Source organism: Saimiri boliviensis, chromosome 10 (genome assembly GCF_048565385.1).
Source record: "Saimiri boliviensis isolate mSaiBol1 chromosome 10, mSaiBol1.pri, whole genome shotgun sequence".
Lineage (NCBI taxonomy): Eukaryota > Metazoa > Chordata > Mammalia > Primates > Cebidae > Saimiri > Saimiri boliviensis.
Window position 1 is genome coordinate 50,827,150 of NC_133458.1, and position 20,989 is coordinate 50,848,138.

General features: G+C 45.9%; 1 protein-coding gene across 12 annotated transcripts in view; it reads left to right on the forward strand.

Moving 5' to 3' along the window:
• The window catches only part of ATXN7L1 (ataxin 7 like 1), a 274,608-nt gene that overhangs the window by 85,383 nt on the left and 168,236 nt on the right, over positions 1–20,989 (forward strand). For all 12 annotated transcript variants that reach the window (XM_010344377.3, XM_010344400.3, XM_010344406.3 and 9 more), the window contains exon 3: positions 2,449–2,553. In XM_010344377.3, the coding sequence (XP_010342679.1) occupies positions 2,449–2,553 (105 nt within the window). The remainder of the gene's footprint in view (positions 1–2,448; positions 2,554–20,989) is intronic.

A 20,989-nucleotide genomic window follows, 5' to 3' on the forward strand; every position in this document is an offset into this window, starting at 1 on the left:
GGGCTCACTAAATACTTACCCAGTGAATCATGGGTCATGACAGCAGCAAACGAGCCACTTGTTTAACCACTTGTTCAACGGACTCCTTCAGCCTTGGCGTGTCCCTCGGGTGATGGGGAAACCTAGGTACTGCCGAGGCCAATTGAGGGCACCTGAAAACCTGGGGAGGCCACTACAGTGTGAGTCACCTGCCCCCAACCAGGCCCGGTCCACTCTTCCAGTCACAGGCTTCCCCCAGGGCGAGTAGGGGCCTCACCCCTTGCCTGTGTTAAACCTGCAGGTTCCATTTCCCTTGAAGCAGCAGGGCTGCTCTGGGAGCACAGAGCCTGGAGGCCTTTTGTTGGGTTTGAACCTTCCCCTCCTCTGGCCTAGGATCGCACTTGGGGGAACCATCATGTTGGGCGGGGTTCAGTAACGTCACAGGTTGAGTGTAGCAAATGAAAGCTTGGTAGGGGTTCTCAGCCAGAGGAGACTTAATTCCCCCGTCACCCCTGCTGGTGTTTATGGCTGCGCTCTCAAAGCTAGTCAGCTAAGAGGACGCAGGGCAGAGGTGTCTGCCAGAACCCGTCTCCACCCAGTGGTGCACAGTTGTGACTGTGGGTTTCTCATAACTGGCCTTTTTCTTGTCAGATAGATAATTTTATTTTTATTTTTATTTTTATTTTTGGACAGGGTCTCACTCTGTTGCCCAAACTGGAGTGCAGTGGTATGATGGTAGCTCACTGCAGCTTTGATCGCCTGGACTCAAGCAACTCTCCTGCCTTAGCCCTCCGAGTACCTGGGACCACAGGCACAAGCCACCTCACCCGGCTGCTTTTTGTACATTTTTCATACAGATGGGGTCTCACTTTGTTTCCCAGGCTGGTCTTGAACTCCTGGGCTCAAGTGATCCTCCTGCCTCCCAAGCGCTGGGATTACTACACCCAGCTGATACATAATTCACATATCCTACAGTTTACCATTTAAAGTATACAGTTCAGTGGGTTTAGTCTGTTCTCAGAGTGGTGTGACCATCTTCACTATCCACAATCTTAGAACATTTTCATTGACCCAAAAAGAAACTCTGGACATTTTATCTAAATGGGGTCATTCAATATGCAACCTTTGTGTCTGCCTCTTTTCATTTAGCCTAATATTTTCTAGGTTCATCCACATTGTAGCTGGGATCAGTACTTACTCCTTTAAGTGGATGGACAGTGTTCTGTGGTCTTTTGTTTATCCACTCATCAGTTGGCGGGTGTTTAGGTTGTTGCCACGTTTTAGCTGTTCTGAGCAATGCTGCTGTGAACATCGGCGCACCTACGTGTTCATCATCTCGGAGATACTGCCACGTAACTGATGTTTTAACAGGACGCACCTGATCACGCCACTTCTTTGCTTAAAAAAGCCCTATTACTTCCCAGTATTCTTAGAGTCAGAGTCAGAATCCTCACCTGGGCATGGAAGGTTCATGGCTTCTGGGCCTGGCCAACCTCACCCTTCCGTTTCCCCTGTTCTGTTCCAGCCAAGAGGCCCCAAGCCTCCCTCTATGCACAGAACCTCCTTCCTTGGCTTCAGCTTCGAACTTTCTGCCTTCCCCTGCCCTTTGCTTCTCTAAACTCTCCTCATCCCGGAGTCTCAGATGGCCTGCCCCCTCCTCAGGGAAGCATTCTCTAGTGTCTCATACTAGGGCCGCCTGCTGCACACTCCCAGGGGACCCCGTGCATCTCTGCCATAGCCCCTAACACAGCTGCAGCAACGATGACACCTTGGTGGTCTGCCTGTGTTTGTGTTTCTCTCTTCTGCTACCTTAAGCTCCAGGAGATCAGAGAACACATTCTTGTTCCCCAGTTTTCCCCAGCACCTAGCACAGTGCCTGGCACATGCAGGTGCTCAGTAAATACTTACCAATGAATAATGGGTCACGATGGCAGCAGACGAGCCACTCGTTTAGCCACTTGTTCAGCAGACTCCTTCAGCCTTGGCACGTCCCTCAGGTGATGGGGAAGCCCAGCCACTGCCGAGGACAAATGAGTCCTCCTTCTGTCCCCAGCCAGACACACTGTCACTTCCCTGAGGGACCCCTGCTTATGCAGGAATGGGTTTGGGGGAGTTCCGCCCAATGCTGAGATAATTAGAGCCTCAGTGAATCCCAGCTAACATGTGGGTTCTCTCAGGACAGGGTGAATCCCAAAGCACGTGACTCAGAGCCCCTCGACAGCACGTACTGAGCAGCAGCAGCCACAGTCCATTTCCAGGGGAGAAATAAGGAGGGATTCTCTGAGCCAATTGCTTCTCTGAGAGGTGGGGAGATGTCTTCTGACAAACTGAGTTCCCTTTAGTAAAGATTCCTGCCTTGCCGAGTGTTATGCTTGAAAAACTGTCCTTGAAGAAATTCCAAAAGGAAACTGTACACCTTCTGAGACTTAATTGCTGTTTCAAAAAACACTGTTTTCATTTCCCCCACAGATATGCACTTATTTGGCCATTACCCAGCACATGACGACTTCTATCTCGTGGTGTGCAGTGCCTGTAACCAGGTCGTCAAGCCACAGGTTTTCCAGTCTCACTGCGGTAAGTGGACTCCTGCACCGGCGGGCACATCGGCAGCTGCCACTCTGGGAACAGTCGCCTTTCCCCAGGCTCCCCGACAGGGTCTGCCGTGTCTTGTCTTAGCCTGAGGCTGTGGGTAAACTCTTCCTGGGCTGCTGCCTCTGCTCGCAAGCTAACTCTTTCAGGAGCTGTAGTCCTTCTGCTGAAATGCACGGTCCTGTCCGAACAAATGAGAGAAAGCCTACAACTTGTCTCAGTCCATGGGACTAGACTGAAACCATCTGCCCAACTTGGTGATGGCCTCTGCAGGTGACCGGGAGAGAGGAGAGCTGCTTAAGGAGTCACTCCTGCAGCCAGATGTTTTCTCCCCCCGAAAGAGGGCCAGGAGAGAGTCTCCCCAGAGTTATACAAAGACGGGCTGGAGCCAAGTGCAGCCCAGTGTGTGGGCCATTGGGGTGCTGCCCCAAGGACATGGTGCCGTCAGTAAAACCCTGACATTCCAATTCACCTTTCCCAAGAATCCCCCTTGTTAAAAAAAAAAAAAATGCAGGTGTGCTGGGGAAGTGGTTTCTGTCTGTGACTTAACATCCTTGATGTAATAAATTCCTTCCGTTGGTCATCAACAAACCATGCAGCTGCCATGCACAGAACAGATAAAGTCCACGTGGCTGTTCCCCTCGGGGATGAATAAAAAGCCATTTGGCCTTAAACTAGAAGTCACTTAACCTCTCTGGGTGGAAGTCTCCTTATCTTTAGCACGAAATTGGATCAGACAATTTCCAAAGCTATAATATGCTGTGAGTCCAGTATCTCCCAATCTTTCTTATTTAAGCCGTATTCTCTTTGGATGAACGTAAACTCTGAATGCCCTCCTTACCATTAAGATTTCAAAGTACATTTTATTGTGCCTTAAAAAAGTCAAAGCAATTATAATATTGAATATGCTTTTGCAAACTACACACTTTCCCCCTTTCTCACACTCCGAATTTCTGACTTTCCTCTACCTCTTCGGTTATCATTATTCTATAATAAAATAAAGGGAGTTGAGCTCATCCAAGCTCTGTAACAGTTTCTCTATATACTAATTATCAGTTGCAAACATGTGTATATGTATGTAAATGATATATACATATCTACATATATATAATCCGTATCTGTGTATATACTGTAGGTATATTTTGTGTTTGTAATGTATAGAATTCAGGCTTAAGGAGCACCTCTGAGAGTGAGTCCAAGACTTTCAAACCAGCACAAGGCAGAGAAAGCGTCCTAGAAAGTGCTGTACGAGGCGCCTTAGTCAGAGGCCAAGTGTTCTGCCCCTCCCTGCAGCTAGCGCTGTGTCCTCAGGCTACTTGTTTGATGTCTCAGGGCTTCGGTTTCCCTGTCCCCACCATGGGGAGATGACCTCTGTGGGTGCGTCTAGCTCTGACATGTTCGTTCTGGCAGAGTGAGCAGAAAAGGCGCAGGACGTGTGCCTGGCCCAAGTCAACCCTCTCGCTCAGTGCTTTGTCGCAAATGACCTTCTCCACTGCCTAGAAGAGAGGAAAGGTTAAACCTCCCCAAAGAGAAACTGTCAGAGCTTGGTGGCAGTGCCACTGGCTGAGGTGACAGGGGGAGAATCCAAAGCAGAGCCATGGCAAGAAAGTCCCACCCCGCCAGTGGTTCAGTGACCAGGCATAGAGGCTCCATGGCCAGTGCTTCTGTGTGTCTTGTGAGAATGCAGAGGCTCTGTCATCCTGAATGTGATTTTCATTCACTCATTCACAAGGATGGGCAGCTATTATAGGCATAAAACAGGGGTTTGCATTTTATTGAAAGCCATCAAAACCTTCACTGGGGCTGCGTGCAGTGTCTTATGCTTATAATCCCAGCACTTTGGGAGGCCAAGGCAGGAGGATCACTTGAGGCCAAGAGTTTGAGACCAGCCTGGGTAACGTAGTGAGACCTCCATCTCTTAAAAAAAAAAAAAAAAAAAAGAACAGTTTTTGCCAGGTGTAGTGGCATACCTGTCAGTCTCAGCTACTGGAAAGGCAGAGGGGCAGAATTGCTTGAGCCCAGCAGTTTGAGGTTGCTGTGAGCTATGCCTGTGCCAGCGTACTCCATCCTAGGCAACAGAGCAAGACCCTGTCTCAAGACAAAAAAAAAAAACTTTCACTGGGAACTTAATTCACTGGAGTCTTTGATGGAAGGATCCTGAAAGGGACCCAAGACCTGGTATCCCACTGTCCCCTGCAGAATTCTGCCTAGGGGAAAGGTCCCAGATAGCCAAGGGAGGAGGCTCTGGGGCTTGGTGGAGCTGATATACCTGCCTCCCCCAACCCTGGGGCTTTTGGTATAAAAGCCAAGAGTCAGCTTAGGGGACAGCCTGTGCTTTGGGGCTCTGAGCAATGCAGTAAATTCGTTTGGGGGTTTGGGGTTGCTGACCTCAACACTCAAAGCCCAGTCTCCATTAAGCTTCTTGCTGAACCAGCTGACAAGCAGCAATGGGGACATGACCACAACTTGCAAATTGAGACGCCAAGGCCTCCCTCCGCTCTATGTGTGTGTCCTAGGACAAATGCAAACTTACATTTATCAAGACCAGGAGAGAGCGCAAAGCAGAGGTCAGAACCATCACAGGTCTTTGTGGGGAGTACTTTCTAATGTCCCTAAAAAGTCCTTTGATAGCTTCGTGATTGTCTAAGTCGGTTCAGGCTGCTATAACAGTTATCATAGACTGAGTGGCTTGTAAATGGATTTCTCCCAGTTCTGGAGGGTGGAAGTCTGAGGTCAGGATGCCAGCACAGTCAGATTCTGGTGAGAACTCTCTTCCAGCTCACAGGTGGCCAACTTCTCACTGTGTCCTCACGTAGTGGAAAGAGAACAAGAGAGTTCTCTGCAGTCTCTTTTATATGGGCACTAATCCCATTCATGAGGGCTCTACCCTCATGACCTAATTATCTCCAAAGGCCCGACCTCCCAGTACCATCACGTTGCAGGTAGGATTTCAACATGGGAATTTTCAGGGGACACAAACATTTAGTCCGTAGCAATATTCTTTTTTTTTTCTCTCTTTCCTTGCAGGACAGGCCTTGCTATTTTCCACAAGTTAATAAGAATGCCAGTGTGCTGAGTGCCAGATGCTGTGCCAAGTGCTTTCCATGTCTTTTTATTGTTGTTGATGTTGTTTTTTGAGACAGACTGTCACCCAGGCTGGAGCACAGTGGTGTGATCTCCGCTCACTGCAACCTCCGCCTCCCCAGTTCAAGCAATTCTCCCGCCTCCGCCTCCCAAGTAGCTGGGACTGCAGGTGCCTGTCACCACACCTGGCTAATTTTTGTATTTTTAGTAAAGATGGGGTTTCCCCATGTTGGCAAGGCTGGTCTCGAACTCCTGACCTCAGGTGATCTGCCAACCTCAGCCTCCCAAAGTGCTGGGATTATAGGAATGAGCCACTACGCGGCTTCCATCTCTTTGAGCATGTAATCCTTTCAACAGCCCTACCACATAGGTGTTAATACTATACCCATTTGGTAATTGAGGAAGCAGAGGCCTAGGAGGTCAGTGTTTTGCTCAAGGTCTGGAAGCTAGGTGTGTGTTGGCTTGCTTTGGGGCACAGGCCAACACCCTGTGTTTAACTGCAGAAGTTTTTTTCAAATGAAATCTTCTATAGAACTCCATTCTATAAGTATATATGAGAAGCAGAGCTGCTGGGGTTGAAATTAGGGTGGGGGTCCCAGCCCCATGGGCGCAGCCTTGTTCTGACTTTCCTTACCCCCCCGTCAGGGCTCCACACAACATTATTTGAAGATTGTCGATATAGAGGAGAGAACATGGGCTTCAGAATGAGACAAAGCAATTCATGACTCCCCGCCTCACTGCACGACCCTGAGCAAGTCACCTCATCCCTCTTCACCTCCCTTTCTCCATCTGTAAAATGGGTACTCTGCCTGCCGCGGGGGGTTGTTGGGCTGATGTGACTGATGTGAGGCTTAAGGTTCATTTTTTCCTCCCTTCTCTCCATGGAGTCTTTCCCCATTGCCCCCAGCTGGGTGTGACTCTTCCTGCTGAACATCCACAAAACTGTTCTTCTGGGCCACTTCCCCTCCTGCCATGCCATCGTCTGTGGCCTGATCCAGATTCTGGGATTCTTTCCTGATCAAGGATGTACCTTTTCAGTTCTGTGTACTCGGTGTTCAGAAAGTGAACTCATCCTAGGTGCATGGCAGTGTTCAAGATATCAGTATACTAGTCATTTAACTTAAATTGGAAAAAGTGAGTGTGTGTGTATATGTCTGTGTGTGTGTGCGTGTGTGCGTGCGTATGTGTGTGTGCGTGTGTGTGTGTGCGTGTGTATGTGTGTTTAGGCAGTCAGTTGTGGGGAACTTTAGAAATTTGTGGCTAAAGAAAAACTGTTTCTTACTCAACACCTCTAATACCAAATTGTGAGTTTTCCATACCAAGGGGATTCTCTGCTGACACCAATTCAGTGGCCAACGATTTAATTCAGTTCTGACAATAACTACCCAGAGCTGGGGCCAGGCACAGGAGCTTACACCTATAATCCCAACATTTTAGGAGGCCAAGGCGGGAGGGTTGCTTGAGCCCAAGAGTTCAAGACCAGCCTGGGAAACATGTTGAAACCCCATCTCTACAAAAAATTTTAAAAATTAGCCAGGGCTGTTGGCATGTGCCTGTTTTCCCAGCTACTCAGGATGCAGAGGTAGGAGAATCGCTTGAGCCCAGGAGGTAGAGGTTGCAGTGAGCTGTGATGGTGCCACTGTACTCTACCCTGGGTGACAGAGTGAGACCCTGTCTCAAAAAAACATGAACCAAAAAAACACTACCCAGAGTTAGCACAGACCCCACAGGTTAAAGGCTCAGTCCCTCAGAACTGCTCCCCCACTTCAGATGCCAATCATAATTAATAGGTTCCCAGGTGACCCACATTTTTGTCTGGCTTGGTACACAGAGGGGCTTCCACAACCCCTCCTCGGGAGTAATTGGCTATAACAACTCACATCATTCAAGGAAACACTTTACTAATGCTTGCTGGTCAGAGATGATGGGGTGAGGTCTGGAAGAGTTCTGAATGCAGGAGCTTCTGTCCCTGCATGAGGTTGGGGTGCACCACCTCTCAGCATGTGGACGTGTGTACCAATCTGGAATCTCTTCAGACTCCATCCTATAGGGTTTTTTGGAGATTCCATGCATAGTTGATCAAATCATTAGCCATTGGTGATGGGCTCAATCTCCAACTGGTCTTTCTGGTAACCGGCCCCCATCCTGAAACTGCCTGTGTACCCCGCCACCAGTGATCTCGTTAGCATAAAAGGACACTCCAGAGATCCCAAGGGTCGGAGAAGCTCTTGTGTCAGGAAACTGAGGACTAAGACCAAATATAATGAAAGATATTCCTGTCACCCCTGTCACTTAGGAAATTCCAAGGGTTTTAGGAGCTCTGTGCCAGGAATTGGAGATAAAGACCAAATATATATTTCTTCTTATATCACAGCATCACCGTAGCAGTGTGAAAAATAGAATGTCATCGTGGAAAAGTCATGAATTTTGGAGTCAAACAGAGCCAGATTAGAATCCTAACATGTATGAGCTGTTTGACCTTGAGCTAATTATATGACCTTCAGAGCCGCCTTTTCCTCATCTATAAAATAAGGCTGGCAGTTCTTGCTTTGCAGAGTTCCTGTGAAGAACACAGAAAAGGGTTGTGTAGTTTTCTGGCACGTGGTAAGGGAATAAAGAAAGGATTGTCAATAAGTTGTGGCTATTTTTTTATTAAGTTGAATGTTTCTTATGAAAAATGGGAAAACCAATTCAGTCAAGTGCTTCCTGCCTTCGTTTCTTGCCCTGTCTCAGAGGATGTGCACACCGAGGTCAGCCTACAGACTTTCGCCTGTGATTCATCTTTCACTTCCCACACTCTGGGAGGCAAAAAATGCCGGCCTGAATATGATTACATTTGCCAGGAGTCCTGAGGGCTTTGCTTTGCAAATATTGGTTTAGGTTAGGCCTCTATGGCAGCTCTTTTGGAAATGTCATGAAGCTCCAATATCTCTCTGGGTTCCCAGCCGAGGTCCATCCAGCCGGTGTCATAGCATCCTGTGGGGTAACGTGGAGCCCCCTCCTCCCAGGGCTGGCCACAGTCCTTCTGCTCCTGATCCTGTGCCCCAGGCTGGCACCCCAGATGTAGAAAGCAGGTGCAACCACTGCTGACGAGACCCTCTGCTTGGCATGGAAGTGGAGTGCCCTGGGAGCCACGTTCTGTGCCACCACATTAGGGCTGGCTTCCTTGGGTCTGTTTCCTAAGTCTGTACCACCAGCCTTTTAGACACTTTTTAAACTTCTACCCAGGAGGGCTAGGATTTCGAGAGATTAGTTTGTTTCTAAAGTCCCTTAGGTGAATGGATAAGGTTATTTAGGAATAGTTGTAGAAACGGGGGAACAGAAACAAGAAGCCTTACCTTGGAAGGTAAGGCTCTGCAGGCATCTCTCCAGGCACTCTGCAGGCATCTCTGTCCTTCGTAGCTGTCCATCCCAATTTGTGGCATGATGCATTGGCATGACGTGAGAGCCTAATGGTTGAGCGTAACCTCCCTAGGTTTCCTCTGTTAGATTAGAATTCCGGCTCTAGGCCACGCACAGTGGCTCATGCCTGTAATCTCAGCACTTCGGGAGGCCGAGGTGGGCCGATCACCCTGAACTCGGGAGTTCAAGACCAGCCTGGGCAACATGGTGAAACCCTGTCTTTACCAAAAGTACAAGAAAAAATTAACCAGGGGTGGTGTTGTGCTCCAGCTACTTGAGAGGCTGAGGTGAGAGGATTGCTTGAGCCTGGGAGGTGGAGGTTGCAGTGAGCTGAGATCGTGCCAGTGCACTTCAGCCTAGGCAATGGGGTGAGACTCTGTCTCAAAAATAAAAATTTTTAAAATTCCAGCTCTATACCTTATTCCCTGTGTGACCTTGGGTGGGTTACTTTGCCTTTGCGTTTTAGTTTCCTTATTACAATGGGAATAGTAGTTTATCTCATAAATTTTCATGTTGATTAAACAAACTTGCGTGTGGAAAGCATGGTGGTAGAACAAAGTTTGGTTTTAAAAAAATGTTTCACAACTATTAACTGAGTGATAAGCTGCAGAGATTTATGATGAAATCTTGTCCAGAGTTTTCACTTGCAATTACTATGGAAAGGGAGATGTCTATGACTCTTTGTCTTGTCAGAGCTGTGATGGGTCCTTACCTCAGTCCAGGGAGACTCGGGGAAGGGGGCAGGGGTGGTCTGTGTGTACGCACAGGCATGTATGTAAAATGAAAACAAGGAGATGCAAGGTACCTATGCTGGAAAAAAAACATTTTTATTACTTTTTAGTAATTGTGTCTTTTGAGTCAATTTGGGTTACTGTAATGAAAGAAAAAGATAATAGGTAGATCCAGGTTGTCGTTTTGTAATTGGGGTGAACATTTGTGGAGAGTTGCCTGATTTGCCTAAATGAAAAAGGTATGGCATTATTATTATTATTATTATTATTATTATTATTATGTCCTTCTAATATATTGACATTACTACATACAGTAAAGCAGGGTTTCTAGCAGGAGCACTGTGGTCATTTTAGGGCTGAATAATTTGTTTCGGGGCCTGTTCTGTGTCTTGCTATAGGATATTCAGCAGCCTCTCTGACCCCTACCTACTGGATAGCAATAGCAATCCCCACCCGACCCCTAATCTTGACAACCAAAACCATCTTGGGGCTTTGCCAATATCCTCTAGGGGTCAAAATCACCCCCCGTTGGGAACTACTGTGATAAAATATAACATGCCACCATTTGTTATACTGTATTTCATGCTTTTCTGTATTTAAATTTTTTATCAAAGTAAAATGTGTGTTTATGCCCAGATTGACTTCTGTGGAATCACATCCGTATGTAGAAAGTTCACTCCTTCAGCTTACACAGAGCTGCCCATCGGGATTATTTCCCCATCACACGTACATGCAAAGTGTAAAACAAGCTCTCTTACAGCAGTCCATAAAGTCACAGTCCTTTCCACCTCAAAATTTTTTTTTTTTAAGGCAAAAGAAATAACACCTTCATGTACACAGATCCCACAGAATTTGTCAGCCACACTTGGCACTAGTCCTCTCAGCAGAAAGCCATACGGCTCCACACCCCGCCCATCAGACAGAGATAATCCTTGGATGTCACTGCTACTTAAAAAAAAAAAGGTTTAGAACCAAAGAACCTGGATGTCATTCAACAGACAAGAGAGGATTCCATTTTTTTCCTTCCTTCTCAGAGAGGGCTTTTTATTCCCTTTTCCGATTATATTTTTGAATGCCCTTCAAGTAGCTGTTTTTCATGTTGATGGTGATGCAGTAGAATTTAATGAACTGTGAGCTAAAGCAGAGAGGCTGAGCAGAAAAATAAATGAGTGACGGAAACTCACCCCTGGAGCAAGGCATGGCATGTCCTGGCTGGCACCCCATCCTTCTGTGTACATCCAGATGCTGATGCTGGTTGGATACCGAGAACAGCGTGTCTCAGCAGTGCTACACGTGGGAGCCTAATTAATGAGGATCCAAGGTTTCCAGCAATTGTTCTTTTTATTTTGTCTATCTCCAGGTGACCTCTGGTTGAGAAAGAGACAAACCGTGTGTGCTCCTGAGCCCTAGAGAGAATTAGTCCCTCCCGATGTCAGCACCCCCTGGGCTTCCCAGCGTGTCAGGGGCATCATCACCTGCTAATTATCCCGCCAAGAATTCCCTTCTGAAGGTGTTGATTGCCATAGTGCCAGGCTTGGGTTTTTTGTCAATTAAGTTAGATTTGTTTGCTGACATTAAATTATTGTTATTGTTATTGCTAGTTGTCTTTTATAAGACTAGATTTTTTTTACATCAGAGAAGTATAAAATAATTAAAGGAAATTATTCTCTTTGAACATATTCTTTGTCAAGTCTGATAGCCTTAATTAATAAGACTTGGCAAGAACATGTGAATCTGTGCAAACTTTATTTCATTAGTAAGATTTTAAAAACTTTTAATTTGATCAGTCTTTCCCAGATCCAGAATGAACTCCTGGTATTGACATAATCTTTTGAGTTCCCAATGATCAGAAACAATGTCTGCTATCGTTTTTTCTTGTTTCATTTTTCCACCATCCCTAGTAAGGTGCAGTTATACTATAGATCCTAATGAAATCCTTATGACAGACCCTAAGAAAGTCTCAAAGGAAAGAAATGACAGAATGACTGATTAACGAAGGATTATCCTGTAAATCAAGCCTTACAACCAAGAGAATCTACGACTAAGTAGGACTACGTTTTGCTTCACTTCAAATTTTTATATTTTGACTTTGCTCTTGCTCAAATTAAAGTTAATGCTGGGTCCAGAACATAGCAGGTTGACCCGGTCCCACTTTTCACTCCTCTAATGCAGGATAAAAATAAGAACAATAAAGCTAAAACACTTACTGAGCACTTACTATGTGCTCAATATTTTAATGTGTTAATCCTCTCATCACCTTCAGGTGATACCTGGTTATATTATCTTTATGTCACACTCAAGGAAAGGGAGACCTGGAGGACTTAAGAAATTTGTTCAAGATCAGGCTGATGTAAGTGGCAGAACCAGAATTTCAACGTCTTGATCCCAGAGTGCCTGAACCACTACATTGGTTGCATGTTTTGTGTCTCAAACTCACTGCGATACCATAACTAAACTTTGATGCAGAAAAGTCATTTCCATCCGCTGTAGGATGCTGAAAAGTGAGCAACAGGTGCTTGAGGCAGGTGAGCTTCGTTGCCCTTTCTCATCATTTAATCCACACCACTAATCTTGTCTCCTTATTGGTATAGGCAAAAACTTGAACACAATTTTGAGGGAAGGAAGAAGGGAGGAATAAGTTGGTAATAGGGAATGTGTTTAGAGCCTTAACCACAGCGTTTGAAATAGACCTTTAAATACATGAAAGCAGAAGGAAGCTTGTAGAAGAGGTGGAGTGGGTACCACATATGTTCTCCTAAAAGTTCTACCTGTATTTCCTGTTTATCTCGACAAATGAGCAGCTCCATGACATTCACAAAGAGTAGATAATTTCCTCCATCTTCAATTAAATTCTGTTTTTTGCATGTTTCTGTGAATTGAGTAGAAATGTTGCAAATAAGCACACAGCAGATATAACATTCAGCTTAAATTTAGAAATAAACTAATAGGATCTTCATAACTTTAGGATTATTTAAATCTTTTTTTGTGTGTGTGTGAGACAGAGTCTTGCTTGTCACCCAAGCTGGAGTGCATTGGCATGATCACTCCTCACCACAACCTCAACCTCAGGTGATCCTCCCACCTTAGTCTCCCAAGCAGCTGGGACCACAGGCATATGCCACCATGTCTGGCTATTTTTTTTAATATATATTTTTGGTACAGATGGGGGTTTTGCCATGTTGCCCAGGCTGGTCTCAGACTCCTGGACTCAAGCCATCCTCACACCTCAGCCTCCCAAAGTTCTGGGACTACAGGTATGAGCCACCACACCCAGCCAGAATTCATTTTTAATTGAAACAATCTTCTACTCACAAACTCATCAAAGGCTACTTCTTGAAAGCTGAGTGTCTCCTATTACATTCTCCAGAGTCACATGGTTTCAGTTCATTCATTTATTTGAAAAGTATGTATTGAACACCTGCTATATGCCAGGCACTATTCTAATGCTGCAGATACAGTGGTGAACAAGACAGATAAGGGCCTGGTTTTCTTGAGGCATATGTTCTGGCAGGTTAAATAACAAACAAATACATGGTCAAGCCGTATGAAGAACTGTCACAAGAGCGTCCCAGCAGAGAGCACAGAAGACCAAAAACAAACAAGGCATGTTTAAGGGCATCAGAGTTGTAGACAAGGACCAGAAGGGCAGAGTCGTGGAGAACAGAGTCTCGAGGTTGGGTTTTATTCTGGGTGTGGTGCTAAGACACTGGAAGGTATTGAATGAGGGAAAGACATAATCTGGTTTCTGTTTGCAGAAGCTCCCTCTGGCTGCAGTGGAGCCCTAGGAGACCCAGGAAGGACTAAGGCATAGCTGGCGGTAACAGATCAGAGTGGTAGCTGCGGAGATGGAGAGAAAAGGATAAGCTCGATATCTTTTGGAAACATAACTGACAGAACTTGCCGACAGATTGGATTGGATTGGATTGGAAAGGGAAGAGTCAGCATTTATTTAGAGTTAGGTTGAAGGAGAGTGGCCAGTGACTTGGCGGGAAAAGCAGCAGAGAATGACGACACGGAAGCCAAGAGAAGAAAGCATTTCATAGATCATGTCAGATGCCAAGAGGTTGCGTAAGACATGAAAAGGGAAGCAGTCGCTGGGTTAGCCACCTGAGGGCTGTTGACTCTGACAATAGCCAATTGACAGTAGATGATTTTAGTTGTATCTTGAGAATATTTTCCAAGAACAGATGACTCCAGTTTTGCTTTACCAACAGGCACCCTTTTTAGGCTGGCAGCACCCCCAGTGTTTTATTGACAACTATGCTGAGCTCAGCTGCCACCCAACTCAGTCGTCAGCTGGCCCCTCTGCCCTCTGCATCTCTGTGAACTATAGCACTGATAACTGTGCAGTAGAGTCACCTGTGAACATTAGACATCGAGCTCCTGAGGGCTAGGGCTGTGCCTTTGGCATCTCTGAGTCCCAGCAGGCGGCCCTTTTCCTGCCTTCTGGTAGACACTCAGAAGTGTCTGGGATAGGCTGAGTCAGATGGATCACCTGAGGTCGAGAGTTCAAGACCAGCCTGGCCAACATGGTGAAACCCCATCTCTACTAAAAATATAAAAATTAGCCAGGCATGGTGGCATGTGCCTGTAATCCCAGCTACTCCGGAGGCTTAGGCACCAGAATCGCTTGAGCCTGGGAGGGAGGAGGTTACCGTGAGCCGAGATTGTGCCACTGCACTCAAGCCTGGGTGACAGAGCAAGACTGTGTCTTTTTTTTAAAAAAAAAAAAAAAAAAGTGTCTGGGATAAACAGGTGGATGAACAGGCAGAAGGAAGGACTCCTCCAATCCCAAATTCAAGTGCTCTTGGCACCTTCTGCCTCACCAATATTAGCATCTATGATGGCTGGTGCAAACGCTTATGTACTTACCCACCCCTGCCCTCTCTCACCCTCTCAAGGAGCCATGGCCCCCGCCAGGCTCATTATTCGATTCCCTGAGTCCACGCAGGGCATGCTGGATTTCAAAAGTTGATTCCAAATATACTGGGGGTTTTTTTTGTTTTGTTTTGTTTTTAAATAAGGGAATCTTGGAAGAAAGAAGGGAGGAAGCCAGCAAGGAGGGGAAATTGGCTCGCCAGTTTTGAATAAGCCAAATTGCACATGTAAGCGAGTACATTCATTTAGAAGGCATGGCTGCTTGAAAGAGAATGTCCAACTCTGTTGAGACGCAGTTGGAAAAGCTGATGTGGGGAAACGTCCTTCCTCTGTGAGCAGTGGGGAGGCCATGGCTTTGATCCCTGACCACAGCTGATTGCTGGAGGGCTCTCACTGTAACGTGACCCCTGGCTTCTGACTCATCAGTGGCAGGTCCTCGTGTCCTCGCCATGCAGGCTGCTCCATTCCATTCCTCAGAGCTGTGTCCACCGAGGAGAATTCGGGTAACAGTCATTGCTTTATTTAAATCTGAATAAGGAATGTTAGGAGCGCTGATTCAAAAGGTCATCTTGGAATTCTCCCCATCCTGAGCCATAAGCAGAGCAGCATCTCCCCGACAGTGCTTTCTCTGGAACAGTAAGCCATACGAAGAACAAGGGTTTGGGTGGATGCATACCCTTGTGAAACTGTGCCAGACTCCCCTCCCCACCCCCCAGCCTCGTAGAGGCTTTTAGCACAGTAAAGCACCAAGAGGTCTTGGAGTCAAAAATAAAAATGCATCTGTTACACATTGGAGTCCCATCACCCTCATCCAGATGCAGCCACATGCAGTGGGCAGCAAGAACAACGATAATGCACGTTCTTCCTAAGAACGTGGCCCTAGACACAAGCTCACCCTTTTGTCTGGTGTCTGAGCAGAGAAACAAAGCTGTTTCCCAGCCCTGGAGGAGCAAATGGCCATGGGGAGGGCCCACTGTCCCACCTGCTACGCGTATGGTACTCTTTCAAGAGGGGTTTTGGTCATACAGGATTTTCACCTCCCCACTCTGACACTAGAACCCGATCCCATGTAAGCTGCGGCATTCTGCTGCCAGTTTTTCTTTGGAGAGGGCCCTCGGAGTTTTTCTCAAGGAGCGGATTCTTACGTCTTCATCTGGGGTCACGGACAGTGACCCACTCCTATGTGGAGTGTCATGTGCTGGAAGCCCGTGTGCAGGCTTGCCCCCGGCTGCTGCAGATCTCTTAACGATACCGCCAAGCCTTATCATTTCTAAACCCAAAGTGCTGCTTCCCACGATGAAGCACTTTGTTACTATGGCAGGCTTTCTTTCTGTTTATTTTCCCCCCAGAAAACAGTGCCGTTAAACTGATGTTGCATCTCACGATTCACGGCATCCTGGAATCGGGGAATACCGTTTATGATTTGGGTAGGCCCTTTCCCCTGCTGCTTTGCAAGGCCAGGCGCTTCTGAAAACTGGGTGCAAATTCGGGAACGCTACCTAAGAGGCTGATAGGAAATAGGTCCGGGGGAAAGCATAAATTGACGGGCATAAAGGATGAAATAGTCAGTAAACCCTTTCACTGTGATGAATCCCACTTCACGTGGAATGAATAAACTTTTTTCAGAGAAAGCAACAATTGTCTTTGTTTTACCATGCTGGAACTACAGATTTCTAAGATTTGGTTTCTGTTACTTGTTTGTTTGTTAGCATCATAGATACTTTGCATTTCTCCCCCTGAATTATTTCCTCAAATTCTAGAACCTTCTGTATGGTTATAGAATCGCTTAGTTTACCACAGCCCCTGTGTAAACTGAGCCATTCTGTAACAATAGCTTAGTTTGCATAGTGGCTGTGGTTTTCTGTTCATCTCTGTAAGTGGCTGTCTCCACCTCATACCTAATCTTCTTAAACAAGCACCTTCTTAAATGCGGCAACCCTCTTAACCAAAGAGCACTACCATATACTCATTAATAAGAAGGTTGTGGGGCCAGGCGTAGTGGCTCACACCGTAATCGCAGCACTTTGGGAGGCTGAGGTGGGTGGATCACTTGAGGTCAGGAGTTGGAGACCAGGCTGGCAAACATAGCAAAACCCCATCTCTACTAAAAATACAAAAAATTAGCCAGGTGTGGTGGTACATGCCTATAATCTCAGCTACTAGGGAGGCTGAGGCAGTAGAATTGCTTGAACCTGGGAGGCAGAGGTTTCAGTGAACCAAGATTATGCCACTGCACTCCAGTCTGGGAGACAGAGAGAGACTCTGTCTCAAAAAAACAAAAGAGAAAAAAAAAAAAAAAAAGGTTTCTGGCTCTGACTGATCCCCTACTCCTGTGACCTGCATTGTCAGCTTGGGCATCATCCTGATAGTGACACTAGCTCTGAAAACATGAAGCAAGTTTCCCGGTGTGTTTAAGGAGGCAGGGGCTAGACGGTGGCCCTTTGAAAATTATCCTGCCACTTTCTCGGCTGAGCTGCCCTTGTCATATTCTTAACAACAAACCTATGAGTTCTTAGGGTTTGGTGATTAGGGACTTCGTTCGAGCCCTTACAACTAAACCTTTGCCTTAGCTACTCTTTGAAGGGGGTACTGGGGATGGTGGTAGTGCAGAGCCGGCCTGAGTGGGGTGGCCAGAGATGAGTGGGGTGGCCAGAGGAAGAGGGTATACCCCAGAGCTGCCCCTCTCTGTGGCTCGTAATGTTTGTTGAGTCAAGAAACCACTGGGCTTTTTGACCTCCCAGTGCCCCGTATGCAAGCTGAAGAACTTAGGGTCTTCTCATTTATCTTTTTCTTACCACTTCTCTCCCACCCTTACTTGTCTACAGAACTTGTGGACTTGCCATCAATGCGATTTGATCAATGTTACCACAATCCTGCATTCCATCCTTTCTTTTTTTTTAATTTTATTGCATTTTAGGTTTTGGGGTACATGTGAAGAACATGCAAGATTGTTGCATAGGTACACACGTGGCAGTGTGATTTGCTGCCTTCTTCCCCATCACCTCTATCTGGCATTTCTCCCCATGCTATCTCTCCCCAACTCTCCATCCCCCACCACCCCTCCCCCATTTCCCCCCAACAGACCCCAGTGTGTGATGCTCCCCTCCCTGTGTCCATGTGTTCTCATTGTTCAACACCCGCCTATGAGTGAGAACACGCGGTGTTTGATTTTCTGCTCTTGTGTCAGTTTGCTGAAGTTGTTAGGGGGTTTCTTTTTCACGTTTGTTTCATTATTCATTCGACGCTGGAGTTGCATTGGGCTGGTAGCACATCCTGGGAAGGAACCATCCATCTGGTTTTGGTTTTGATTGGGGGGATTTTTTAGGAGAAGTGCTCATTTTTCCTGAGATACCTGGGCCTGTATCTTCCCCTGTGTCTCCTGTTTAGCCTTTCCTTTCTCAGAAGTGAAAGAGCAGACAGAAGGTCCCCTACAAACAGTTAACTACGGTATTTTTTCGATTCCAGGATGCCATTAATTGTAAGGTGCCACATCCATTAAATAGCACCCTTGCCCAGGAGCCAGCAGCATATCAAGGGCAGTCTTTTCATCCACCCAGCATTGGGGAGCGGAAAGAGATGGGGTATAGCATGGTAGTGCATAGCATGCACCTGGGAATGTACTAAGAGCAGCTTCTAGCGCCATGTGACTAGGTCATAATTAACCCACACATGTCCCCTCTTTTCTTCTGGGAGTCAGGTACTTCATTTTCCCTTTGGCTTAGAGTTTAGTTCAAAATAAAAAATAATGAAGCGACAATGGTCTGGGAGTTTCCTGCTTCTTGTGATACCCCTGATAATTGTCATGTAAATTAACTAGTCCCATAGCAACTAGGCCACACATAGGAAGAAAAAACCACACCACTGCCAGATGGTAATCTAGGAGTGTGACTTTAGTTTTCAAGTGTAAAGGGTCAAGACGGAGTGGCCTTACTATTTTTTATTTTTGATTTCTTGTTTAATTTATGGTGGTCATAGAATGTTAGTTATAGGTTATCCACTTCATAATTCATGATCACTTCCTTTGTGACTAGCTAGCATATGTGATCCACTTTTATAAGTGTCTCACATGTGATTGAAAAATGTACGTAATCTCTCTTGTGTGCAGTGTTCCATATATTTATTGTATGTTTTGCAATTTTGGTCCTGTATGATTAGAAAATTTGTTTAATCTCTCTCTTGTGTGCAGGGTTCCATATATTGTTTATTTTGTTTAAGTCTTGTTTATTCTTGCCATTTTTTGTCTGCTTCCTCTGTAATTTCTGAGAAGAGAGTTTTAAGTCTCCTGTGATGCTTGGAAGTGTGCCAGTCTGTCGTGTAACTCTAACAGCTTTTGCTTTACAATTTTAAGGCTGTCCTGTTAGGTACATGTAAGTGTAATTGTGATGTCTTTTTAGTAGCGGCGTCTTTGTGCCTATTAGTGCTTTTGCCTTAGGTTCTATTTTATCTGATTAACATTGCTACGTATTCAATTTTCTTTGGGTCAATATGTATTTGCCTCATATATTTCTTTTTTTTTTTTTTTTTTTTTTTTTTGAGACAGAGTTTCGCTCTTGTTACCCAGGCTGGAGTGCAATGGCGCGATCTCGGCTCACCGCAACCTCCGCCTCCCGGGTTCAGGCAATTCTCCTGCCTCAGCCTCCTGAGTAACTGGGATTACAGGCACGCGCCACCATGCCCAGCTGATTTTTTGTATTTTTAGTAGAGACGGGGTTTCACCATGTTGACCAGGATGGTCTCGATCTCTCGACCTCATGATCCACCCACCTCGGCCTCCCAAAGTGTTGGGATTACAGGCTTGAGCCACCGCGCCTGGTCTTGCCTCATATATTTCTTTCCAGTCTTTTATTTTCAACTTTTCTGTGTCATTTTGTTTTGGGTGTCTCTCTTGTAAGCAGTATATAGTTGGCTTTTTTAAAAGTCCAATCTGATAGTGTCTTTTAATAGGTGAGTTTTATCCATTTACAATTATTGCAGTTACTTTATATATTTGGACTTATCTCTAACTTCTAATTTGTATGTGTTTACCTTGCTTCTTTGTTCCCTTTCCTGCCTTCCATTAGATAAGTACAATTTTCCTTACCCTGTCCCCATTTTTCCCTCTGCTGTCTTGGTCACAATAGATTTTATTTCTAAAATCTGTGTATTTAATCATTGCCATTTTGTTTTACATACATAGAGAACTTTAGTTTTTAAAGACTAAAGTTATCCAACATCTCTATTTTCTCAAATAGCACAGAGATCTTTGCCTATTCTACCCACTTACAGTCAACTGGTAATTACAATAAAGAATTGAAATCATGGCCCAAAACACTGGCAGTGCGTCTCAGCCTGCTAATTCATAGGGGATTAGAGGCACCCTGATTATTTTATAAAGCACGAACTTTTTGCTGGTTCTCTGCTTTACACCCTAAGATGTTTCCAAGCGCATCTCAAGTTCAGAGTGTTACTTCATTCACGGCTCATTATCTGTCTCTCAAGTCCCCCAAAGTGTTCCGAAGTAGGATTGGACACAGGGGAACTCAGGAGCCTGTGATCCACTACTAGGACCTATTTTCCGAAATCAGATGTGTCATTTGTCATAATTTTCAGTGAGAACATCACGGAGCTTCTCCTCCCTGCTCGACACCTGCTTCCCTGTCCTTCGGTTCTCACATTTGACTGTGCACACACACATCTTCCAAAATATCTTGTTAAAATGCAGATTCTGATTCAGTTCAGCAGGTCTGCATTTTTAACAGGATCCTTGGTGATGCTGGTGCTTTTGGTCCACAGACCCCACTTTGAGAAGCACATGCTTAGAGGATAGAATTTAGCTAGGACATTTGAAGTATCAGCTGTAGGTCAGGGTTCCTTGATACTTACAGAATAGCAGATACTAGAAGAAACTTTCTCTTTGAAGGGGCTGGGATTCAGGATTATTATAATGCTTTTTTTTTTTTTTTTTGAGATGGAGTCTCACTGTGTCGCCCAGGCTGGAGTGCAGTGGCACGATCTCAGCTCACTGCAACCTCCGCCTGCTGAGATCAAGCAATTCTCCTGCCTCAGCCTCCTGGGGAGCTGGGACTACAGGCGCATGCCACCGGCTAAGTTTTTGTATTTTTCATAGAGACAGGGCTTCACCATGTTGGCCAGTCTGGTCTTGAACTCCTGACCTTGTGATCTGCCCACCTCAGCCTCCCAAAGTGCTGGGATTACAGGCATGAGCCACCGCACCTGGCAGGATGATTTTAATTCTGAAGGTCTCCTTAAGACCTGGCAGAGTGAGTGGTCATTCAGTGCTCTGTGAAGTTCTTCCACCTTGACCCCCAATTCCTCTGCTGTCCATC